The 27378-nt window shown below is 48.0% G+C and overlaps 1 protein-coding gene across 3 annotated transcripts in view; it reads left to right on the plus strand.

Annotated features, from left to right (window-relative positions):
• Positions 1–27378, plus strand: part of LOC141089504 (amine sulfotransferase-like) — a 211465-nt gene that overhangs the window by 13891 nt on the left and 170196 nt on the right. For 2 of the 3 annotated variants that reach the window (XM_073575959.1, XM_073575961.1), the window contains exon 2: positions 26203–26371. In XM_073575959.1, the coding sequence (XP_073432060.1) occupies positions 26203–26371 (169 nt within the window). Of the gene's footprint in view, positions 1–26101; positions 26124–26202; positions 26372–27378 lie in introns of all 3 variants that reach the window. The other variant, XM_073575960.1, reaches the window with a different exon arrangement.

Below are 27378 nucleotides of genomic sequence, written 5' to 3' on the forward strand. Positions count from 1 at the left end.
TGTGCCAAAGACACTTCTGAGCAGCAACTGGCGATGTTGGAGCCCAGGATCAATCACGGAGCAGGCTGAATCCTACTTGGAGCAAGTTTTACATCGGTTGTACACTACAGCTGATTGTAACCGTGCTCCACTTAGGCCTCTGGCTCTACTGTCTCTAGTATTTCCCCTGGCCTCCAACCCCGCAAGTTGCTGCTCTGAAGTGGCGTCTGCCCAATCCACACTTGTTCCTGGGTTACTGGGGCTCAGTCACGTCAGTGGATCCCCTGATGTGTGTCCGGCAAGGTTTCCTGCTCAGTCCTCATTCACACTACTAGTAATGGGAATGTGGACAGAGCAGGAGACATTGCCGGACACACATCAGGGGGTCCACTGACGTGACAGAGCCTCTGTAACCCAGGAACAAGTGTGGATTGTGCAGACTCCACTTCAGAGCAGCAACTGGCGGGGTTGGAGGCCAGGGAAAATACTAGAGACAGTAGAGCCAGAGGCTTAAGTGGACCATGGTTAAAAATCAGTAGTAGTGTGACTGTGTAGGCAGCAGGAGACTTTGCCATCCACACAGCAGGGGAGCAGCTGGCGTTACTGAACCCCACTGACACAGGAGCGAGTGTTTCTATCTGTGCGGACGGCACTTCCAAGCTACAACTGGCTGTGTTGGAGCCCAGGATCAATGCTCCGAGCAGGCTGAGGCCTACTTGGAGCAAGTAGAAAATAAGATGTTGCGTGATTTTGGAGGCAGCAGGAGACTTTGCCATCCGCACAGCAGGGCAACAGCTGACGTTACTGAACCCCACTGACACCGTAGCGAGTGTTTCTATCTGTGCGGACGGCACTTCCAAGCTACAACTGGCTGTGTTGGAGCCCAGGATCAATGCTCCGAGCAGGCTGAGGCCTACTTGGAGCAAGTAGAAAATAAGATGTTGCGTGATTTTGGAGGCAGCAGGAGACTTTGCCATCCACACAGCAGGGGAACAGCAGGCGTTACTGAACCCCACTGAGACCGGAGCGAGTGTTTCTATCTGTGCGGATGGCACTTCCAAGCTACAACTGGCTGTGTGGGAGCCCAGGATCAATGCTCCAAGCAGGCTGAGGCCTACTTGGAGCAAGTAGAAAATAAGATGTTGGAGGCAGTAGGAGACTTTGCCATCCGCACAGCAGGGGAACAGCTGGCGTAAAGTATCATCAGATAGCAGGTATATATAGCATAGTTTAAACATTAACAATGTACGTCTATATATCAGGAGTAGTGTTGAGCCACCACGCTAGTGTTTTGGTTCGTCACACAGGAGGCAAGTTCGTCGAATGTTCGTCGAACCCCATTGAAAACAATGGCAGGCAAACACATACAAACACATAGAAAACAATTACAAAACACCTTAAAAGGTGTCCCAAAGCAGAGAAAATGCTCAGAAGACAAAAATTACATATGGAAAAGGGCAACTACATTTAGAAAAGAGGTGGAGGAGTAAAAGGAGGAGGTGGAGGAGACACAGATATAGGCTTGTCATTCCCTTATGAAGTCAAGAAAGGCTGGAATAAAAATGTAATATACCAACCAAAAAAAAAAATTCTGAAATCGAACACGATCATATACCGTCGGACTTCCCACCAATAAATTATGCCAACTGGCGATCGGGCGGCGTTATTGCCACGAACCTCCAAACAGCGTCCATGAAGGCAAAGTGTTTGCTTTCCGGGGGCAGTATGATTGCAAAGCTGAACCTTAAGGGAATGTCCAAAAGTGCACCACCAGGAGTGGAGCCTGCAGCTTAATTGGACTCCCCCTGGGAAACCACAACCATGCCACCTCAAGAAAAGATGCACATATTGAAAGCTTTGTCGATTGTGTGTGTGGTGTGGTATGTCCGTTTGTAGTTGTGCTAGCAATTTGTCAGCTTTATTCTGTTAACGAACGAGACTCCGGCATGCCCCCGTGGTACGCGTCAAGCTTACTAGAGGGATACACGAGGCTCTGGCACTATCATGGTCTATCATGGCGTTACATGTCCGGGGCTGCATGCGCGCTACACTGAAAGGACCAGCTTTTGTCGCTTACAGGTGCAGATAACCAGCAGAACACCGTTAGTGATGGGGATCTGTGATTTCAATTATTCTCCGCGAACGAATGATTTCCCAGTGAGAGAAGGTCAACCGCAATTCCTGAATTAGGCCTAACCGGCATTCCTGAAAAAATGCAAAAAATTACGTGTCCAAACCACAGTTGCTGTAGCTTGCTTAACAGCTTGGCAGCCGCTCTCAGGCCTAGTATGGATTCGACAAGATTCTAGAAAGTTGATAAAGGGTACAGTTTTATCGGGTAACACGTATATATGTAGCATTGTTTACACATTAAAAACCTATGTCTATATATCAGGAGGCAGGCTCAGACGGTCTCAGGCCCAGTATGGATTAGACGTGATTGGACAAAGGTGAGAAAGGGTACAGTATCACTGGATAACAGGTATGTATAGCATAGTTTACACATTAAAAACCTATGTCTATATAACAGGAGACAGGCTCAGACAGTCTCAGGCCCTGTATGGATTAGACGTGATTGGACAAAGGTGAGAAAGGGTAACGTATCACCGCATAACAGGTATGTATAGCATAATTTACACATTAAAAACCTATGTCTATATATCAGGAGGCAGGCTCAGACGGTCTTAGGCCCAGTATGGATTTGACCAGCTTGTACAAAGTTGAGAGGGTACATTATCACTGGATAGCAGGTATATATAGCATAGTTTAAATATTTAAAATCTCCATGTTCTCAGTATGGATTAGACAACAATCTAAAAAGTAGAAAAAAGGAAACGTATTTGAAGCGTACACCAGTATACACTTTTGGTGGTATTTTTAAATCTTCATATATATTTCTGTCTCAGTAAGACAGTCCAGACTCTCCGCAATAGGAAATGAGATGCATACAATTAATGACATAAATTCTAGTGATTGCAGAAATCTAGGAATTCCTATTCATGGGATAAACTTCCGTCACAATTCTCAGAGGCGATGCAGACCCTCTATTAATTAGTGTGTGGAGACAGCGAAAACCTTTCTTTGTGAAGAAAGTGTTGCTGTATTGCAGTACCGTTGATCCCATTGTCATTACTCATATCCATATAATTTTGATCACAGGGAGAGATGTAAACATGGGGCTAACTGCCTATCATGCTCTGTCACGTAACTTTGGAGTGCAAAAGACAGAAGCCACAGGCCGTAGGCGATTCATTTGGATTGGCATGAGAGGGCACATTTAAAAATGTGCGCTGGAATGTCACACGTCTGTGGGTAGGAAAACTGTGAAAGCTGATGAGAAACCACCACTGCATCTCATTGTGAGTCGACGTCCATAAGAAATGGAAGCCATTGATCATCTGAAGCTAGATCCCGGCCAGCAGGACAGGGCATAGCTACATCTTAACCATCATCTTCTATCAGTTCACCAAATTTGTAGTGGCAGTCCTAGTGAAGGATTTGACAGCCCAGACTACACAGCGGAGGAGCAGGGAGAGGTAAACATTGCAAATGGTGGGGCCCTGCCCAAGCAAGGGGGGCCCACTCGTGGGCGTCGGTACTGGCACTGGGCCCCTCATAGTACGGCGGTGTGTCTGACGGCGGGTGTGCACCCCCACCATCAGAGACACTTGATTGCACTATGAGGGACCCTGTGCCAGCGCCCGGGCCCAAGAGTCGGCCCACCCACCTGTCCAGGGCAATGGCACTCACACGGTTGCGTGCGCTAGGTGGTGACCCCGGCCATGGGGGGAGGAGGCAGCCCAGTTAGGAAGGTTTACAAAATGGCATATGTTGATGTTGGGCATTCAGCTGCTGCAAAAGGCGAAACTGGGCAAGTGCGAGGAAGAAGAGGACCAAAGCAAGTCATTTTTCTGGCAACCTAGGTGTCATCAGGGGAAGGTGGGACAAAATGTCATGATCCCAGTGCAGGTTTTTTGAGCTGCACACCGGGGGTTAATGTCTGGAGCTCTGTGCAGGTTTTGACCTGCACACTTGGGGTTAATGATTGTGGCCTCTTTCTGGTTCTGGGAGAGCTTCATAAACCCCTGGGTAGCTTCAATCTCTGCCAGTTATACTTTTGCCTTTGGTCTAGTGTGCTGACCCCCGTGTGCTTGTGTGTTGCTATAGCTTGTTTATATGGTTCTGACCCGATTCTGTTTCCCGTTGTGAGTTTGCCTGTTGATTTTGTACTGCGTTATTATCTGTGTATGACTCATCGCCTGTGACTTGACTACTCTCTGCTCGCCCCTCTTATACCTTGCAGCTATCTGTGTATGACTCATTGGCTACGTCCTGACTATTCTCACTGTCTATGCCCCTTGGTTACTTTGTCTCGCAGTTACTCTGCTAGGAATTGTCTTGCAGCTCCTAGCTCTGTGGAGTTTAGGCCACGTCTCTAGCAGTCACGTGCTTCAGGTCCTGCAGCTCTGAAGTACGCATCTATTCGGTTGCTGCCCGCTCCACAGGTAGCTTTGAGCACAGTTCGCTTTACTCAGGACACGCACACTGGCTCAGTGAGCAAGTTCAGTGCAGTGTCTCCTGACACAAAATCCTTGGAAACCCATGCATGGTTCATTTTAATGAAGGTTAGATCATCCACATTTTGGGTCGACAGACGGGTCCTTTTTTCTGTCAGGATTGATCCAGCAGCACTGAAGACTCTTTCCGATAGCACACTTGCAGCTGGGCAAGCGAGCTCCTGTAAGGCATATTGTGCCAATTCAGGCCTGTTATCCAGTTTAGCTGCCCAATAGTCAAATGGGAATGACCTGTGAGGGACAACATTGATATGGGAGGAAAAGTAGTTTGTAACCATAGTTGACAAGCGCTGTCTCCTGTCACTTTCAATTGATGCAGTATTACCAATCGTGTGAGCGGGACTTGAAAAATCAGTCCACAACATGGTCATGAAACCCCTGTCTCCAACACCACTTCTGATGTGTGCACCACCAACACCTCTTCCAAGATGCCTCCGGCCCCTACGGCTCGTGTGACAACCATCACCGCTGCTGTGTGCTGGGAATGCCTCAACCAACCGGTTTACAAGAGATGCTTGTTTGTTAGCCAATATTAGGTCAAGGTTCTCCTGTGGCATGATGTTTTGGAATTTGCCTTTATAGCATGGATCCAGGATGCTGGCCAACAGTAGTCATCATTGTTCATCATTTTGGCAATGCGGGGGTCCCTTTTTATGATCTGCAAGGCATAATCTGACATGTGGGCCAATGTTCCCGGTGTCAATGATGCACTGCGAGTGCTGGGTGGAGGAGCACTTTCAGGCAAATCCACATCCCTCCAGTCACGCACAAACCCAGTACTAGACCTTACCACGCCAACATTTTTTCTTGCCCCACGAGAAGCATCCTCCTCCCCTAAATAATCATCCCCATCATCATCCTCCTCCTCTTCTTCCTCCACCTCATCCACGACAGTTCCCTGAACAGACAATGGCTGACTGTCATCAAGGCTTCCCTCCTCCTCTTCCTCATCATCCTCGGCTGCAGACGCCTGCTCCTTGATGTGCGTCAAAGTTTGCATGAGCAGATGCATAAGTGGGATGCTCATGCTTATCATGGCGTCGTCTGCGCTTACCAGCCGTGTGCATTCCTCAAAACATTGAAGGGCTTTACAGAGGTCTTTCAGCTTCGACCACTGCACACTTGTCAACTCCATGTCTGCCCTCAAAGTGCCTGCCCGTGTATCCTCTTGCAAATGCATTACGGCCTGCCTCTGTTCGCACAGCCGCTCAACCATGTGCAGGGTGGAGATCCACCTTGTTGCAACGTTAATAATTAGGCTGTGCTTGGGAAGGTGGAGCAATCGCTGCAGCTTCTGCAAACGACTGGAGTGTACCGGCGACCGGCGGATGTGCGAGCACAGTCTTCGGACCTTCTGGAGCAGGCCTGTTAACTCCGGATAATTATTGAGGAAGCACTGCACCGCCAGGTTCAAGGTATGAGGCAAGCAAGGTATGTGTCTGAGTTTTGAAAGGGCTATGGCTGCCACAAAATTCCGGCCGTTATCACTAACTACCTTACCTGCCTCAAGATGTAGACTGCCCAGCCATGACTCAGTTTGTCACTGAAAGTAGTCGGCCAGTACCTCCGCTGTGTGTCTGTCGCCCAAACACATCATCTGCAACACAGCATGCTGACGCTTTCCACTAGCTGATCGATAGTGGGACACATCGTGTGCACCACTGTCAGCTGCGGATGCAGTGCTCGTGCGACTGCGCTCTGTGGATAAGCTTTCGCTTCTGGAGGAGAAGGAGGAGGAGGGTCGAATGCCTACAGCCAACTGTTTCCTATACCGTGGGCTAGACAGCACTGTGCCATCACAGGTGTCCCCTGTGGACCCTGCATCCACCACATTAACCCAGTGCGCAGTGATGGACGCGTAACGGCCCTGGCCATGCCTACTGGACCATGCATCAGTCGTGAGGTGCACCTTTCCACTCCCTGATTGCTTGAGTGCATGGACAATGCGGTCTTTCACATGAAGGTGGAGGGCTGGGATGGCTTTGCGAGAAAAGAAGTGGCGACTGGGTAGGTCATAGCATGGTACTGCGTAGGCCATGAGTTCGCGGAAAGCTGCGCTTTCAACCAAGCGATAGGGCATCATCTCTAACGAGATTAGTTTGGCAATGTGGGCGTTCAAACACAGTGTACGCGGATGAGAGGATGAGTACTTTCTTGTCCTACTCAGAGTCTCTGGTAGGGTAAGCTGGACTTGAGAGCTGCATATGGTGGAACTAGCGGTGGACATGGCGGACAGAGAGAGGGTTGATGATGGTGATGGAGTTGGTGTTCTTTCTGATGGCCTAGATTCAGTCTTTTGTTGCAATAACAGTGTGATTCCCTGACTGATTTGCCCTTGCGGAGACAACTCAACATTTGCTGCTGGTGGTGTGCTAACCGGTGGACTTACAATGGGGGAAACAATGTAGCGTTGCTGACTACCTTCTTTGGGAGCAGTAGCACATGTGGCACGTGAGTTTTGGTAGTCCGTCCACGCTTGCAAGTGCATGGTGGTTAAATGTCTTAGCATGCAACTGGTATTCAAATTTCTCAGATTTTTCCCTCGGCTAAAGGTCTTTGCGCACTTCTTACAGATAACCTTTGCCTGATCATTAGGATTTTGTTCAAAAAAGTGCCACACTGCACTCTTCCTAATATGGAAGACATTTTGAGGCCTTGCACGCTGTGGTATTTTGACCGTCTGGCCAAGCTGTCCTGCAACTCTTTTGGTTTTTGTAACCCATTTTTGGACTGCTCCGGGCCTGCCATATAACAGCTGTTGCGATGTCGATGCCCGCTGCGGATGCTCCTGCTCCTCTTCTGAGCTATTGGCAGCGGCACCCTCTACCCCCAATGGATGCCAATCTGGGTCAACAACTGGGTCATCCATCACCTCCTCTTCAATGTCATGTGCACCTTCCTCTGTGTCACCGTGTATGGTGGTATAGTATGCGGGAAGGGGCACCTGAGTTTCATCTGGGTCAGATTCTGGCTCAGTACACTGCGAGGACAATGTAGTGCTCTGAGTGAATGTACCAGCAGAATCATCTATCAGTAGCTGTGCATCAGTACACTCCATGTCAGATTCATCTTTGCCTGGGTAATTCACGATTTGACTTGATAACCCAGGCATGGTATGTGAAAACAGCTCCATGGAGTAATCTGTAGTGTGGCCTGCCACATCCTTCAATTTTGGTTGGGGTGAAGGACACAAGGAAAGGTGTGGTTCATGAACATGAGCCTCCAATGATGACTCAGTTCTTTTATTTTTTAAAACTTCAGAAGAGGAGGCGATAGAGCTGGAGGCTGAGTCAGCAATGTAAGCCAAAACTTGTTCTTGAAGCTCCGGCTTTAAAAGCGGTTTACCTTCTCCCAGAAAAGGGAGCCTGACGATGATGCAGGCTCAACACCTCCTGCATTAGGTGCTATTTTGCTTTTGGCACTACCAGCAGATCCACCACCAACACCATCATTACCAGCTGCCAACCCCCGCCCACTTCCACGGACTCTTCCACCACACTTCCTCATTTTTGGGGAAAATGTACCCAAAAAACCACCAACTATATGGTACTGTAAAACAAGGTACAAGGTGTATATAGTAATGGGGAGAATTGGAATCTCTGTAGACTTCAGGACACAGTTAGATTCTTTCAGGCCCTGTTTATTTTACACCGCAATGTGACAGGCAGATTCTGGATGGTGTAATAAAGGTGGATAGAGGACTGTGGAGAATTTGCAATCTCTGTAGACTTCAGGACACAGTTGGATTCTGTCGGGCCCTGTTTGTTTTACACCGCAATGTGACAGGCAGATTCTGGATGTTGTAAGAAAGGTGGATAGAGGACTGTGGAGAATTGGAATCTCTCTACACTTCAGGACACAGTTGGATTCTGTCAGGCCCTGTGTCTATAACACTGCAATGTGACCGGCAGAAATTGCCTAGTGTATGACAAACTACAAGGTGTATATAGAATTGGGCAGAATTGGAATCTCCCTAGAGTGTAGGTCTGTAAGAACGGACAAACTCCTCGACTTTTCCTTACAGAGTCACACACGTAGATAGCTTCAATTTGGCCGTGATAACAGCTGTTACACGGTACTGAGAGAGGAGCGTGCACGTACACCGCTGTACGGTGTATGTAAAATTGTCAAGCTCCGTGTTTTTGTATATGGACTGACACACGCTGTCTCTCTCTAGTTTTGAATGTAATCAAACAGCAAATATACTAAACTGTTTGAAAAAAGGACAAAACTATAAGGTGTAGGTCTGTAAGAAAGGAAAAACCCCTCGACTTTGCCTTACAGAGTCACACACGTAGATAGCTTCAATTTGGCCGTGATAACAGCCGTTACACGGTACTGTGTGAGGAGTGTACACCGCTGTATGGTGTGTGAAAAAATGAATGCTCACTACCTCACCAGGACAAAACAATAAAATTTGGATTGCTTTTAAAAAAGCAGTTTGAACACCAGTGTGTACAAAGCAATGCAGCTAGCCTTAAAAGGCAGGCTAATCACAGCCAGCGCTGCTGCACAAAAGCAAAAATCTTCACCTTTCACTGCACAGTAACTACAGTGAAAAGCGCTAGCAGCAGAAGCAGTTTTTTTTTCTTTTTGCCTTCCTAACGCTCTCCCTACAGAAACAGCAGCTGCAGCAGCTCTCCCTATTCTGAGATCAGCATGAGTAACATGGCGGTCGGCGGCCCCGTCCTTTTATACCCCCTGTGACGCCATACAAAGCAAGCCAATCACTTGCATGCCCTTCTCCAAGATGGTGGTGACCGCTGCCTATGTCATCACGTTGCCCAAGGTGTCCGTTCTTCCTGATTGGCTGAAAAAGGGCGCTAAAGCATCTTTTGAAACGCGACTTTGGCGCTAAAGTCGCCGACCTCATGGCCGACCTCACGCTAAGGTCAGGTTTCGTTTCATGAAACCCGACTTTGGCGAAAGTCGGAGAATTTTGATTTTTTTTTACCCGTTTTGCTCAACTCTAGAAGTATATATATACACATATATATATATGTTTAACTGATTGATCAATAATTAATAAAATAATTAATTGGAGTGTTGAAACCATTAAAAATAACTCTTGCTACAGGGTCACCCTCCCCTGGCTGAGTGGAACAGAGTCAATGGTTTGGACGCTTAGGTTTTTTGCTAGCATCCTACATGTCAGGCCATAGGTCTGGACAAAGAGAGCATCCACCAGATTGACACCTGCTCCACTGTCCACAAACACCGGTATAACCTCAGTTACTCCGCCAGCCACCACTTCAGCAGACAGAGTACCCTGAGGGGAAAAAATGGAGGAAATATACACTCCCAGGTCACTTCCCTCCACACAAACAGGGGGACGCGGCTTCTTAGATGGTATTACTTTGGTGCGAGCTGGGCAGACCCCAATAAAATGCCCAGTCTACCCACAGAAAAAACATGTCCTCACACCATGGCGAACCGCAGGCAACCCCATTTGGGAACCAACTCCTCCCACCTGCATAGGTTCGTCCGGCTGCACTGTTGTGTCCTACTCCCTTGCAAGGACAACAGGGGGTATATTTGTTGTATGCCTCTCCCTGAGGCATCTATCCACCTGGATTAAAAGGGACATGGCAGCCCCCAATGACCTGGAGAAGGTGTACTGCACCAGAGTATCCTGCAACCTTGGGGACAGACCCTGCAAAAATTACTCCTAAGGGCAGGGTCATTCCACCTCGTGTCAGTGGCCCACCTCCTGAACTCTGAGCAGTAGTCCTCAGCCGGCCGGCCCCCCTGCTTGATCTTGTGGAGATTGGGTTCCTCCAGGGAGACGCCATCAGATTCCCCATACATAAGCGCCAGAGCTGCAAAAAACTCGTCCACTGACCGTAGAAGTGGTGAATCGGCCAGCAGGGAGAAGGCCCAGGATTAGGGATCACTCTTAAGTAGGGATTTGATGATTCCCACCTGTTGTTCCTCACTGTCTGCTGAACGAAGGCAGAGCCTGAAGTACAACTTGCAGGCCTCCTGAAAAAACAAAAATGTATCTCTCCCTCTGGAAAATCTGGCATTTTGGGTTCTGCACCTGAGCCGAGGCCTAGAACCCCATCAACTGCTGCAGCTGCTGCACCACCTCACCACGCAGCTCCTTAAGCTGATCGGTGAGTGTATGAAGCAGCAGGGCAAAGGCCTGTATTTGGGCCATGGCTCACCTGAAAAAAAAACGTGTTGGTTGGTTATAAATGTCACAAAGTGACTGTCCTAGTGTGACACGACCTACCAATCGGTCGGTCACTAAACAGCAGAACAAAAAACACACTGGGAAACACCAGGGAAATAATAACAACGGTAGGCCCTGTCAATAGTGGATGGGGGAATGGACACCTCCTGCACTCACTTAAGGATGTGCCCTGATCTCCCTATCGTCCCTATACATGTTTTTTTCACCCCGTCGCCGACCAGGATACCTAAACCCTCACTTACACCGCTACTATCCCTAAGTAGGGAATTGACAAGTGAGAACGCTAGTCCCCCATTGCACTAAGACAACACAAGGTAAGAAGAAGCGGTAGTGAAACTCGCGTCGGGGCAGAGGAGCGCCCGGGTGATTCCACATGCCCATATTAGGTATGATTGCCCATTTACTTTAGTAGCGTTGACTATATTGTGCAGGCCCTGGTATTAATAACCTCTACATTAGGGGTTATTAGACGCTGGAAAGTCCTGCACCTCTTTGTCTGACATGCTTTCATAGCGGTCTTTTATATGTAAGCATGTCCGGTTTGTCTGTTTAGCACATACCCTATCATTGTTATTTCTGCTATTTACCCAGGTTGTATTAAGACTCACTGATTGTCTATATTTATTTGTTTTACACTCTGTAATAAGTTTACATCATAAATAGGGCTGCACATCTAATTTTTGGGCTTTTTTGGAGGATATCCTAGGGCTTTTTCCAATCCCTCTTATTTTTGAATATACATCTCTTTGTACATGTATTTTAATTGTTATTTAATTAAATGTTATTTTAAATTTAGAGTACCATTTTTGGAGCCATTTTTTCATTACTGGTAACCAAAACAGCGATAAATTATTCAGTATTATGGTACACACCCTGGTGATTCACTGGTTTATTTAATTTAGGGCAAAAATTTGTGATTAAATTACAAGGTAAGGTAAGACAGACACCAAAAGGGAATGGGGAACAAAAATACAACACTTAGCTTTCTCTGTTGCAATGCACCGCAGAGCAGAGTAAGGCACCAGATCACAGCATTCAGCTGAAGCACTTGTGCACCAGAAAGCTCATGGCTCCTGCTCGGTTGGTCTACAAAAGGACCTGTAGAACCAACAGTCAGCTGACGCATCAGGTGACTTTTTAAGGAACTACCAGCAATGCAATTACACCTGCAGGCCAGAGGGAGGAAAAAACTGACATTAACCCCCAATGGCCTGAAAGGAAAAAAGTTGTAATATGAAAAGCAAGATCTGCCACAGATCCAAAAATGGATTGTGACAGCACCGGTGTAAGGGTACTGGAAGTAAGGTTCGTTGGATGCAGTGCTGACCCAGATTCAGAGAAGGGGTTAAACGGATTTACTAAAACAGGTTATTGTTGTACAAGGAATACTCAGTACAAGGAGATAAAATCAACAGCGGCAACAACAGGATTTGACAAAAAACACAATATTTGGGGAAAAAGGTGTATGAAAAAGATAACTTGTCGCTTGCAGTTCTTGTTGGGGAGAGGCTGGAATATCTCCCGCTGGCGTTGTAAATCGTGGACAATGTCTCTGGCTCTGTTACGGAGGAACGAAGAGCTCTGTCTCCCGACCGTGCTGATGTTTCCAGGCTCGCTTGGTTTGAGTGTGTTAGAACGTAGAAACAGTCTCTTTTGTTGATTCCTCTGGAATGGCACAGAACACGAACAGCATGCACGCTCGCAGGCCGCGGCAGCGTGCAAACCTCTGAAGTGGTTGCTAGGAACAGAGCGAGTGAGATCTTCTCTCACAGAAAGCAGGAAGAAGCTGTCCAGTAAGTGAAATTCCGGGGACAGCTCAGTAAGGACGCAGTCAGTTGGCAAGTCAAACCGCTTGGGGATAGATGATGAGTTAGCAGTCGGAGCAGTGGGGAAGGAGTCAACCTTCTCCGTGATCTCCTGTCACCTTCCCACTAAATCTCCCTCATTTCCGCACTCTGGCCCTTTTATCTGCCTCATGCCCCATGCTGTCCAGTGCAAAGGTCCTCCCCACCCAGAAGAATCTTCCCCCGGCAACAGTGGTGACAGTCCCAATAGTTCCGACCTCAAAGTGTACCGGGAACTGCTGACTCTGTTCTGGCTCATCTTCTTACAGCCCCCTCTCTTTTCACTCGCCATTACACAGGTGAGGCATCTTGAGAAACATTAGATCATTGCTTGTCTGTCTTAGCGACTTGTTGCCAAATGAACTGTTCCTGGTTGTAACGATTGAGGGGTTGTCCAGCCATTGTGCATTCGGAGCAACGTAGATTGGAAGGAATAGTGGAGTTTTCCTGCATGACCACACCAGGTTGTCCTACTGGAGGCAAAGTTGGATCTGTACCCGCCGTAACATTTTCTTCCAGAGTCTCAGGGCCCTGACTAACAGGCGTATCCTCAGATTGTTGCTCAGGACTTTCTTCCTCTTCATATTCTTCCTCTTGTATGGGATCTTCTGAGAGGCATGGCCAGAGCATACTCCAATGTACTACTCTAGTGGGAGCATTCTCTTCTCCTTCTGGATAAATCTCATATACGGGTCCTTCTGTACTGACCCGATGCTTCACTCTGTAGGGCCTACTCTCCCACGGGTTTTCCAGCTTGTCCCATGGTCGTTTCTCCCACACAACACTCGATCACCAACCTGAAGATCTGTCACCCACAGAGGGAGTTTCTCAGGGTGCTCCAACTCCCAGAGCCGAGTCTGTACTAGACAATGTAGGGTCTGCAAACGGTGATGATGTTCTCAGACCCAGGTAGACACCGCTCATCCGTGGGTAGTCCTCCCCTGGGTCCAGCTCTAGTTCCATGACTTCTTTCCCTGTTCGGCCCAACAACAAGGAGTAGGGCGTGTAACCGGTGGTTTGATGGAATCGATTATTGTAGATCCACAATAGCTCAGATACACACTCGGGCCACCGAGCCTTCCTATCATCTTCCAGGGTCCTTAACATCTGGATTACAGTTAAAATGTTCACAGGCTCTGTTTCCCTGAGGGTGGTACGGTGTGGTATGAGACCTGTCAAACTGATAGATCCGTTGTAGCTCATCCATCACTCTTCCCAAGTAACAGGCTCCTTGATCAGAATGGATCTGCTGCTAGCATCCATAGACCTGGATGAAATTTTTACAGATGACGTGTGCAGGGGACTCGGCTATTTGATCCCGGGTGGGTGCCACCACTGCAATCTTCGTGATGTGATCTACTATCACTAGACAGTAGTGTTGAGCATTCCAATACTGCAAATATCGGGTATCAGCCGATATTCGCTGTATCGGAGTTCCGATACTGAGTTCCGATATTTTTACAATATCGAATACCGGAATCGGAAGTTCCCATAATGCAATGAGCCAGTTGTGTTAGCCATGTAAACTAATGGCATGGCTGTGATTGGCTGCTGAAATTATGTCATCATGATGCGCGGTCTGTGCGGGCCTGCCGGGGGTCTGTACGGGCCTACCGGGGGTCTGTGTGGGCCTGCCGGGGGTCTGTGCGGGCCTGCCGGGGGTCTGTGAGGGCCTGCCGGGGGTTGTGTGTATGTACAGGCATCGTCCGATGGGACTACAAGTCCCATCGGGCTATGCCTGCTACAATGACAGTGATTGACACATTAGTCAATGATGGGACAGTAGTAGTTGTAGTCTCATCGGACAATGCCTGCACACACACACACACAACCCCCGGCAGGCCCACACAGACCCCCGGCAGGCCCGTACAGACCCCCGGCAGGCCCGCACAGACCCCCGGCAGGCCCGCACAGACCCCCGGCAGGCCTGCACAGACCCCCGATTGCCCGCACAGACCCCCGGCAGGCCCGCACAGACCCCCCGGTTGCCCGCACAGACCCCCGAGAGGCCCGTACAGACCCCGCCCGCACACACACAGTCTCCGCCCACGCACCGCCCACACTCTTCCCCCCTCCCGAACTGGATTTCCAAGGAAAGAAAGGATTTATTTTCTTTCCAATATTTGTGCCCCATTGACTTGCATGGGTTTCAGGTATCGGAATTGGTGATACCCGATATTTTTGGGGTATCGGTCCGATCCAATCCGATCCGATATTTCCCGATATCGGAAGGTATCGCTCAACACTACTAGACAGTAGACGCATCCTTGGTGTGATGGCCCGATGGTCAAGTAGTCGATGGTCAACAGCTCCAGGGGGGCTGAAGTCACTATATTTTGTGAAGGAGCTCTTTGTTCTGGGAATTTGGCCAACTCACATTGCCCAACAGAGTCTGCAAGCCTCTTCAACCGTTGTTCTTAACCGAGGGTGGTAGCAAAACTGCTGCAGCCACTGGAAAGTTTTTTCAAGACCGAAGTGAGCCCTTTTTCGTGAGCCTCAGCAGTCACTGTAGACAGCACTGTCTCTGGAATCCCCACCTGCCAGGAGGCTCCCAACTCTTTTTGCTGTTGAACCTTCTGATATAACAGCCCGTTTCTCATCTGGATGTGTGGCACCCCTGAGGGTTCCATTGCCACAGAGGCACTGCACCTCCTCCTGAGATGTGGTGCCCCACCATTCAGGTAAGGTGGAGACACCTGACCACACTCCAACACCTGTATCCCACACAACATAGTAGTGTAGCAAAGCACCCTTTGGTGGCTCCCTGCTTGGAACACGAAGCGTGCTGGGAGGCGGGTGGAGTTTAGTTTGCACTAAAAGAGCGGGAAGAGGATAGGATTTAGTCAGTTTGTCACAGGAGTCTGACAAGGTCAGTCTGTGAAAGGAGATCCCCTGAGTGGGATGGATGAAGGAAGTGCTGCAGCTGACCTCAGTGACCTGGGTCCGCTGGCACAGGAGAGGGGCATTGATAGAAAGCCTGACTCTCCATAAGAAGGAAAGAATTAGTACGGAACGTGAGGAGAAGAGAACTAAGGATCAGGGTTAGAGGAGAACCGTTCCCAAGTATGGATACTAATGGTCCTGCAGCAGACACCAGAGGAATAGAAGTTGTCACCACTTTATTCCCACACAAGACTTGGGGACACAACAGCAATGATAGTGAGCCAGAACTAGGTAGTGAGGAGTCCCCGAAGCAGGCTACAGCTGTCTGCCGTACAAGTAGAGTTCATAGGAACATCTGACAGGAGGAACTCCAGTGTAACTCAGTACTGTGAGTACTTCACTAAAGGTGCTAAGAGGGAGACGTTCAGAAAAGGCACATATGTTGGCGGAGTGATGGAAAGGAGTACTTCATCTTGCCTGGAAGTTGGCTGAGCTCCTGACCCAGAGGACACGGCACGGATGCGGGCTCTTGTGCCACAACAGACTGTGAGTAAAGCTTTGGAACTACATGCCCTGGTGTCCTCCACTTATTCCTGCGTCAACCTGCCCAGCACTGCTACATCCCCTGTGCCTGACACTACACCATCTAAGTGTCACTGCACCTACTCTGCCCTGGGACTACAGCCCTGCCTGTGGGGGCTATAACATCATTGCTGCACCACACCATCTGTCCCAGTGGATCTGTCTGCAGCGTCGGCTTAACATCTTCATTGCCAAACACCACAGGTGGCCTCACGACTCTAATCATCATAGGCACACTGAACATTTCCCCCCCTTTTACAATGGGCGCCCAGGGCTACGGGCCGGGTCCCAGCTGCCGTGACAACTCCATTGAAGCTCATCGGGCCCGGTACAGAGTACCCCGAAGCCCTGGGAGGGCGACCCAGATGCGCTCCCATTGCCGGAGTATCTTCAATGCTTCTGAAGTCAGAGTAGTCCTCTGTTCTTGACTGGGCAGCTTCTTCAGTGTCACCCATTGTCTAAACAGAGCAAGTTCACGGTCTTCCTGCTGCAACCAGACCCACTCATCCTGAGATCTTCCCAACACTATTTCAAGGTGGGGGGTCCAAACCTGGTCCAGCTGCTGCCACTGACCCAGCGGTCTTCCGGAACCGGGGAACCTCCTCCAGCATCTCATCTCTACTCTTTCCAGGTGTCGCATGTCTTGCTCTGGATAGGGCGTCGGCGTGAGTATTCTCTGTCCCCTTCCTGTAAGCGATTCTATTCGAAACTTTGAGGCCACCCAGCACTGTTGCAGGGCCCCTAACTTAGCGTTCTCCAGATGGGCAAATGGATTTTTATCGGTGCGCAACAACACCTCCGAGCTGGACGGGTATTCTGTGAATCTCTCCGTCATAGCTCACACCAACGCCAGAAATTCCTGCTTGAAGGAATTGTAGTTGTCCGGGTTGTGCTCGGAATCATGAATGGACCAACTAGCATAGGCCAGTACCGAAGCTTCGGTCAGCGCCTTCTTCAAGTCACGAAAAGCCTTTTCCTGCCTTTCCTCCCAATGGATGGATCGATCCTTTGCATTCCAGGGTACCCCTTCCAGAAGCTCGAGCAGAGGTTGCACCACACAGGCAAAGTTCTTCACGAAGAGACGTTAGTACCCCATCAGTCCCAGGAACGCTCGGACATCTTTTACTGTCTCCGGCGTCGGCCAATCCTGAATCACCACGATTTTCTCCCGTGACGCCTTCACTCCTTTGGCTGAAACTACATGACCTAGGTACTCGATCTGGGTCCAGAACAAGTGGCACTTCTGGGGTTTCACCTTCAGTCCATACTTCTGCAGATGGCTCAGCACTTGCTCTAATCTCCGCAGGTGATCTTCAAGGGAGGCAGCATATACTATCATGTCATCCAGTGTGGCCTTGAAGTTAAAATCACCTAGGCACCTCTCCATCAATCGTTGGAATGTACCATTGGCCAGGCCAAATGGCAACCTGTTGAATTCAGAGAGGCCCATAGGTAGTATAAAGGCCATCTTTGCCCCGTCCTTCTCCGACATGGGCACTTGCCAGTAGCCACTGGAGAGATCCAGTGTCGAGAAGAATTTGGCTTTCCCCAATGCAGACAGAGATTCCTCCATCAGGGCAGAAGGTAGGAGTCGCTCATGGTGCAGGCATTGAGTTTACGGTAATCTACACAGAACCTCAGTGTCCCATCCTTCTTCGCAAACATGGATTGGTATCACCCCAGTAACGCTTCCACTTGGTGTACCTGGGTGGGCGTGACTTCAGATAGTTCAGCACGCATCTGTTCCAGTATGCTCCAATCCTGGATGTATTGAGGTTCGGCTGTCGGAGAAGTGGTGACCTTTACCGACCAAGGGTCTTCTGGATTTACTGCAAACTGTATGGTCTGGGGTGGTATGATCTGTTCGGGCATGCCTACTACTCGTGCCACTTCACCCATGTGTGGAAAGACAATTTCCTGATCTGTCAAATTAACGCAGCGTACAGGCACCGTCCCTTCACGCACCATGGTCAGTGTTCAGGCCACTAAGAGTCCTGCAGGCAATTAATAAGGTACAGAGGGCTCCAACTGTACTTCAACTCCTTCTAGCGGGGCATGTGCTTGGACGGGAAGGGTCAGTATGGCATGTCCTGGTGGCAGGGTGTGTTTAGTGGAGGCCGGGACACAACCACTTTTCCTAACGTTTCCTCGTGGTAACAGGCTTCCTGGGCTTGAGCTGTATGAATTAGCCATTGAAACACTTGTCGCTGGGGGTATGCGGACTCCACTGTTTCAGTAACAAATGAGAAGGTTCATCGATGAGCAGTTTCCCGAACTCTTTCAGGATGTTCATTCCCAGGATGACGGTATGACCGTGACCGGCTTCCCCCAGGGTCAGCACTATACCCTTCCGTCCAAGATCTTTCCCGCGCAAGTAGAACTGCATCTACAACACCTCTGTGACCGGGAGGGGCATGTGATTTGCCGCTGTCAGCTTTACTACCCCACTCAGGCCGTAGAGTGTCTTGGAAGTGTTGACTGAAATACGCTTCGGGCATCATGGTCACTTGAGATTCAGTATCCACCAGGCAGCGCACAGCCCGGCAATTGAACTCAGTCCAGACCAGCAGGTATGTAGACACCAGATTTGCAGGACTTTCACTGCTCCTTCCTTTCCATTCTGGCTCCGTATGACGTCCCCAGGAGTCGGAGCCCTCTATTTTAATGGACAACGCAGCCAGGGCCCGTTCTGCCGTGGACATTTCCTAGCCATATGTCCTAGTTCCCCGCAGTTATAGCAAGCGAAGGGCCTCTGTCGGCAGAACCTTCTGACATCATTACGGGCATCTGCATCACTAGGCACCGGCTGCGTACTGATCGGTTTCAACTCTCTCCTTCATCTGAGTCAATTCCCCTTGAATGTTCACTAGCTCCTTTCTCATCTCTTCAACCCATTGGGGTTCAGCAATTGTCTTGACTGCTGCTTCACCACTCTGGACCTTCCCTACCGAGACCGTCACCCTCTGCTCCTGTTCACGTAAGCAGGCCTCTTTTCCTATGTCAGCAAGCGTGATGTGAGGGTCTGCCCTCACCCGCTCTCTCAGGGTCTTCTTAGTCAAGGCATCCTGCAGGCCGGACACCGACAAGTCACGCAACACAACATCCGCCTGTCCTATCCCCACGCTGTCCTTTCTAGCAATGGCGGTGTGTAACTCTTGCAGCGCATTCATATACTGCGCGACCTTCTTCCCCTCCCTTTGCATGCGGCTAATTAGGCGAGTTCTAAGTTCTCCTATGTCAGTGGGGTCCCCATGGGTCGCCTCTAAGATTTGGAGCACTTGGGTAAGAGTATCACAGTCTCGGGGGGGTATGCAACATCACTGAGTCTCTACCCTCTCCGTCATAAGCCATAATGGCCACCTCGGCCTCTAGCGTGGGGGTCATAGGGTGCATCCTCATCATGTCCCTTATGCACTCCGTCCAACTCCACAACATAGTGTTGGACTTCGTAAACTTAGGCAAATTATTTAACATGGCCCCCAGGGAGATATTGGTTCTAAGCCCAGCTGCCTTTTCTAACTCCTCCACCTCCTCCGTGCAGTTAGACTGCATCCTGCTGACTACGCCAAAATGTAAAGGTACCGGAAGTAAAGTTTGTTGGATACAGTGAAGAGCAGGAGGCATAGAAGGGGTTAACAGAGTTTACTTTGAACAGGTTATTAAGGTACAGGGGATACTCTGCACAGGGAGATGAAATCAACAAAGAAATAGCACTGGAACACTGAGCACAACTACAGGATTTGCACAAAAACACAAAATTTGAGGGAATGTACTAAAGAGGCAACTTATCGCTTGAAGTTCTTGCTGGGGTGAGGCTGTAATATCTCCCACCGGTGTTGTAGATCTCTGGCTCTGTCGCGAAGGAATGAAATGCACTGTCTCCCGACCGTGCCGAAGTATCCGGGCTTGGCTTGGGTGCGTTGTATCTGAGCTAGCTTGGCTTGGGTGCATTGTATCCGGGCTTCCTTGGCTGGAGTGCATTGGTAGATAGAAACAGTCTCTTTTGCTGGTTCCTCTGAGATGTCACAGAACACGAGCAGCATACAGGCTCACAGGCCATGTCAGCGTACGAACCTCTGATGGGCTCGCTATGATCAGAGAGAGCAAAATTATCTTTCACTGCAAGGGGTAAGGAATGGACCGGTACGGGAACGTCTAGGGGCAACTCAGTCAGGACCTACTCCGATGGTACATCCTTGTACTTGTGTCGCCTTCCCTCCAAATCCCCATGTTCCCGTGCTCAGTCCTTTTGATCTCTCCCATGCCCCCTGCTGTCCAGTGAAAAGGTCCTCCCCTCCCAGATGAATCGTCCCCCAGAAACAGTGGTGATAATCCCAATAGTTCCGGCCCCAATGTACACAGGGAACCGCTGACTCTGTCCTGGCTCATCTTCTTACAGGTGCATTATATTAAGAGTCTGCCTATTGCTGGCTGCATTATATTACAGTTTGCCTATGGGGGGCTGCATTATATTATCATCTGCCTATGGGAGCTGCATTATATTAGAGTCTGCCTATGGGGGGCTACATTATATTACATTCTGCCTATGTGGGGCTGCACTATATTACAGTCTGCCTATGGGGGGCTGCATTATATTACAGTCTGCCTGTGGGGACTGCATTACATTAGAGTCTGCCTATTCAGGGTTGCTTTATATTCCACTCTGCCTATGTGAGGGCTGCATTATATTAGAGTTTGCCTAAGGGGGATGCATTATATTAGAGTCTGCCTACGGGGGCTGCATTATGTTACAGTCTGCCTGTGGGGGTTGCATTATATTAGAGTCTGCCTAAGGGGATGCTGCCTAAGGGGTGCATTATATTAGAGTCTGCCTATGGGGGACTGCATTATATTACAGTTTGCCTATGGGGGACTGCATTATATTACAGTTTGCCTAGGGGGGCTGCATTATATTACAGTTTGCCTATGAGGGGCTGCAATATATTACAGTCTACCTATGGGGGCTGTATGTTACAGTCTTCCTACGGGAATGGCATTATATTACAGTCTGCCTATGGGGGGCTGCATTATATTACAGTCTGCCTATGGGGGGGCTGCATTATTTTACAGTCTGCCTATGGGTGGCTGCATTATATTTCTGTCTGCCTATGGAGGGCAGCATTATATGAGAGTCTGCCTGTGGGATGCTGCATTATATTAGAGTATGCTTATGGGGGGGCGCTGCATAATATTACAATCTGCCTATGGGGGGCTGCAGTTTATTACAGTCTGCCTATGGGGGATTAATTATATTACACTCTGCCTATGTGGGGCTGCATTATATTAGTCAACCTATGGGGGACTACATTATATTAGATTCTGCCTATGGGGGACTGCATTATATTACAGTTTTCCTATGGGGGATGCTTTATATTAGTCTGCCTATGGGGGGCTGCATTATATTACAGTCTGCCTATGGGGGACTGCATTTTATTCTGCTAATGGGGGGTTGCATTACATTAGATTCTGCCCATTCCGAGCTGCATTATATTAGAGTGTGCCTATGGGGTCTGCATTATTTCAGAGTCTGCTTATGGGGGGCTGCATTATATTAAAGTCTGCCTATGGGATGTTGCATTATATTGGAGTCTGCCTATGGGGGGCTGCATTATACTAGATTCTGCTGATGGGGGGCTGTATTATACTATAGATTCAATATGGGGCTGCATTACACTTTAGAGTCTGCCTATGGGGGGTGCAAAGGGGGGAAGGAGAACCAACAGAAACAATTGACACAAAAAATAATAATAGAAAAATTACAAATCTTTATTAGGGTATGGATCTTGAACAACTCTCACATATAAAAAAGGCAGACAAGGTACACATGGAAGTCAGATACAAGCAAAAAGCGGCCTGAAAAAGTACATTCACAACCTCATGAAAAATGATAGTAAGGAGATCATAAATGCCCACAAGGATAAACGAAATGTGCGCAACGCACTCATGAGGGCAAACAATGAATCATAGCTATATAAAAAGACCGGTAAATTTACCTGCAATAAAGATAGTCAAGATTGGACAACAGGGGACCTGTCCGCACCACTATGGGGGGTGCAGTATACTTTATAGAGTCTGGTTAGTGCAGCTGTATTTAGGCCTGTCTGGTTTTCTCTTGATTTTTTGGAGAATTTTTTTCCTCTTTCTGAGGTTTTCATGTTAGAATAGGACTGGCAAGTGTAAGGAACTTTGACGCAGTTTGCCAACTTCCGTATTATGGCCATAATATCAACCAATACCTTACATACAGTATATTGATATGTTTTTTGTGCACTTTTTATATTTTTTTCAGGGTGCAGTTGGGCCCAAATGGTTCTGCTAACTGTGGCCTCTGTTCACACGGGATGCATTATAGTTAGCACTGGGCAGCCCCCCTATATGGTGTTACTAAAAGGTTGTGAACCATATGCTCTGCATTCCCTGTGTGAACACTGCCACATGCGGATTATTTTTTTGCACTGGTGTACCACACGGCCAATCCCTGATTGTAGGCTGGCTGTTTCATTTGGTATTATTGCACCTGTGCAGTTGCCATTTTACTTGGGTCAGCTGCACCCTGGTTAGTGCAGATGTATTTAGACCTGTCTGGTTTTCTCTTTATAGAGTCTGTGTATAGGGGCTCATTATATATAATAAAATTCTGCCTATGGGGAGCGCATTATATTGTATGGAGTTTGACTATGGGGAGTTCTTTATACTATAGAGTCTGCTTTTGGGGAGTACAATCTAATATATAAAGCTCAAAGTGTGTATGTATGTGTGTATGTATGTGTGTATGTGTGTGTGTATGTCCGGGATAGGCATCCGCACCGTCGCAGCTACAGCCACAAAATTTGGCAAAGTCACACGTCTGGACCCCGAGAGAGTCCTAAGCTATGTTGTCAGGCGAAATTTTAACCCCGCGCGTTCGAAGTCACCAAACAATTTTGCCCCTATCTACATACTGGGGGAAAAAGTGTGTGCGTGTCAAGCCCCGCCCCTCATTGTGATGTCATAATGCCCCTATTTGCATACTGGGGAAGCAGTGTGTGCATATCAAGCCCCGCCCCTCATTATGATGTCACAACGGTTGCCATGGCGATGCTGATGTTATCATAGGTCGCAAACCCCGCCGCCGCTCATTATGATGTCATAATGGTTGACTATGGGATGGAGGATGTGTGATGGGTATATGGGCACTGGACTATGGGATGGAGGATATGTATGACGGGTATATGGGCACGGGACTATGGGATGGCGGATATGTATATGGGCACGGGACTATGGGATGGAAGATGTGTGATGGGTATATTGTCACTTGACTATGTGATGGAGGATATGTTTGACGGGTATATGGGCACAGGACTATGGGATGGCGGATATGTATATGGGCGCGGGACTATGGGATGGAGGATGTGTGATGGGTATATGGGCATTGGACTATGGGATGGAGGATATGTATGATGGGTATATGGGCTCGGGACTATGAGATGGCAGATATGTATGATGGGTATATGGGCACTGGACTATGGGATGGAGGATATGTATAACGGGTATATGGGCACGGGACTATGAGATGAAGGATGTGTGATGGTATATGGGCACTCGACTATGGGATGGCGAATATGTATGACGGGTATATGGGCACGGGACTATGGGATGGAGGATATGTATGATGGGCATATGGGCATGGGACTATGGGATGGTGGATATGTATGATGGGTATATGGGCATGGGACTATGGGAGGGAGGATATGTATTATGGGTATATGGGCACAGGACTGTGGGATAGAGGATAATTATAATTTGTTGTAACTAACCACAGTTACTATGCCCGGGCAGCGCCGGGCTCTTCAGCTAGTATACCATAAAGTCTGCCTATGGGGGGGCTGCATTATATTACAGTCTGTCTGTGAGGCTGAAGTATATTACAGTCTGATTATAGGGGGCTACATTATATTATTCTGCTTATGGGGGGCTGCATTATATTAGAATGTGCCTATGCCGGGCTGCATTATGTTAGCGTCTGCTGATGGGAGGCTGAATTTTATTAGAGTCTGCCTATGGGGGGCTGCATTATACCATAGAGTCTGTCAATAGGGGGGCATCATTATACTAGAGTCTACCTATGAGGTGCTGCATTATATTAGTCTGCCTATGGGGGCTGCATTAAATTAGAGTCTGCTGATGGGGAACTGCATTATACTATAGAGTTTGCCCATATGAGGCTGCATTATACTGTACAGTCTGCCTATGGGGAGTGTATTGGTGCACTATACTATATTTAGTCTGTCTATGGGGGTGCATTATACTATATAGAGTCTGCCTATGGGGGATGTATTATACCATATAAAGTCTGCCTAAGGAGCGTGCATTATACTATATAGAGTCTGTCTATGGGGGTGCATTATACTATATAGAGTCTGCCTATAAGGGGTGCATTATACGTAATAACATTCTGCCTATGGGAAGTGCATTAAATTATATAGAGTTTGCCTATGGGAAGTGTTTTGTAATATAGAATCTTCCTATGAGAGGCTGCATAATATTAGAATCTGCCTATGGAGGGTTGCATTACTTTAATGTCTGCATATGGGGGGGTCTGCATTATACTTTAGAGTCTGCCTATGGGGGTTGCATTATACTATTGAGTCTGCCTATGGGAGGTGCATCATACCATATAGAGTGTGCCTACGGTTAGTGCACTATACTATATAGAGTGTGGCTATGGGGGGTGCATTATACTATATAGAGTCTGTCTATGTGGCATGCATTATACCATATAGAGTCTGCCTATGGGGGGTGCATTATACTATATAGATTCTAAATAGAGGGGGTGCATTATACTATATAAAGTCTGCCTATGGGGAGTGCTTTATACTATAGAGTCTGCCTATTCAGAGTGCTATATAGTCTACCTATGGGAAGTGCATTAAACAATATGGAGGCCTATGGGGAGTACATTATACTATATGAGGCCTATGGAGAGCACATTATACCTTACTGAGGACTATCTGGTGCATTATACTCTATGGAGGCTATCTAGGGGGCCGTCATACAGTGTGGAGATTACAGTGAGGATGCCATCATACAGTGTTGGAGCCATCAAACAGTTTGGGGACTACTAAGGGGTCAGTACACTGTGTGGGTGGTACTATAGAGAGAGGGGACATTATACTGTGTATAAGAGAGCATCATACTGTGTATAGGGGAGACTCAGGACATTATTAAATGTAACGTGGGCACTTACTGTTATAGGAAAGCTCAGGTTACTATGACTGTCAAAGGGGCACAAAGGGCACTATTACTTTCTATGGGACAAAATGTGGGCACTGTTTTCTAGGGCACTTGCACCCAGCATTACTCTATTCTAGAGGATTGCTTTAGAATTTAGAGGGCACAGAGTACCACACAGTAGGTACAGTAATATGGACATACACGGCAGCAACAGGTCAGCATTGGGGTATCAGCAGGATAAGGAGTTTGTGCAGGTTGGGAATACTGTCTATGGTGACGGTGCTGAAAATATGAGGCGTAAAATGTGTCTTTGTTGTAATCTCTGCAGTAAAGTTTTCGTTGAAAGAAGTTGTCATGTCGGTCTGGGCCAGATGGAAAAGATGTGAAAAGTGAAAGATTCCATCAGAAAGAATGTCCTCTGTAAGTCACCATCTATAACTCTACTGTAATCACTTATATGTTCCGTAGGACTGGTATCTACCACTGACCATATGGCGGTAATATCCATGTTGGTCTTTATATAGAGATTATTTTCAGTAACAGCACAGTGATCTGCTGAGGTTCTCCTACATCCACTATTAGGGTGCGTCACCCAGTTGCAATCAAGGTTACCTGGTTAGGGGCCCACTTAGATGTTTCCCCCCTGAACCAAAGCCCTATCTACGCCTCTGAATAGATCTTTCTGTGATGAGTCTGCAATTTGAGAATTGATGCGCAGAACACTATCAAATTGTTCCAAAAAGTTTAAAGGTTAAATCAGTCATTTATAAATAAGCATAACCTATGGAGATCAAGAATTTAATTGCTTTCATCTTCCTTCTAAACAGAGAAACCACATTTACGCATAAGGTAAACATAATTTGGATTATTATTATTATCACCTTTACTGACAAATACATATTAAAGAGATCTTATTTTTTCGTTGTAGATGGCAACAATGGACCGAGATGCACTTGAAGAAGCCTTGAAAGCTATATACTTTAAACATAAAGACATATACTTTGTGACCAGTTTGGCATCACCTAAAATCATAGATGATATTGAGCATATGAAAATAAGGGATGATGATGTGTTTCTAGTCACTTACCCAAAATCAGGTACGGACATTGTACGGATATTTTTTCCCAGTGGTGTAAAAATTCTTGGAATAGTTTGTTAAAGGTAATGTTTTACAAAGTATATACAGCTGTGCTCAAAAGTTTGCATACCTCGCAGAATTTTTGCATTCTTGGCCTTTTTTCAGAGAATATGAATGATAACACCAAAACTTTTTCTCCGCTAATGGTTAGTGGTTGGTTGAAGCCATTTATTATCAAACTACTGTGTCTTCTCTTTTGAAATCATAATGACAACCCAAAACATCCAAATGACCCTTATCAAAAGTTTACATACCCTAGTGATTTTGGCCTGATAACACAACACAGCCAGTAGTGTAGCTACTGGAGGGGCAAAGGGGCCAGTCGCCCCGGGCCCAGTCACATCACATGAAGGGGCCCACCGGGAGCCACTGCCACTTCTGTGAGGCACAACACAGCACAGGAGAGGAGCAGCAAAATGTGAAGACTCTGCACGCAGGTAGCACAATAGTCAGTTGCAGAATCTCCCTCCTGCAGTGCACAGTGCTGTCTGACCTGATGATGGAACTTTTCCAGGCTGCAGTTTTTTTTTCACTCTGTGCCCTCTGATTGGCTCAGGGACGCTGAGTCCTAGTGCCCACCTTGCATTTCACTCAGACACTTTCTGGTACTGTCTCACTGCCTACAAACTTCATCAGTAAGTGGGGATGGAATTTATTAGATTTACTAATTTCAGGTATGTTATGGTCACTGTGGGGTGCATGTGAGAGGATTGTGGTGCCTGAGATTGAGAGGGGGGACAGGGCACTGGGTGGGTGAATGTGAGGATGGGGGATATTTTAGGGCCTGAGGTGGGGGAGGCAGGACAGGGCATTGGGATGTGAATGTGAGGATGGGGGACATTGTGGGTCCTGAGGTGGGGAGGCGGGACAGGAAACTGGGGGGTGAATGTGAGGATGATGGGTATTGAGGGGCCTGAGGCAGGGGAGGGGGGACAGGGAACTGGGGGTGAATGTAAGACCATGCTG

Source organism: Dendrobates tinctorius, unplaced genomic scaffold (assembly GCF_039654945.1).
Source record: "Dendrobates tinctorius isolate UK_male_01 unplaced genomic scaffold, ASM3965494v1 ptg000046l, whole genome shotgun sequence".
NCBI lineage: Eukaryota > Metazoa > Chordata > Amphibia > Anura > Dendrobatidae > Dendrobates > Dendrobates tinctorius.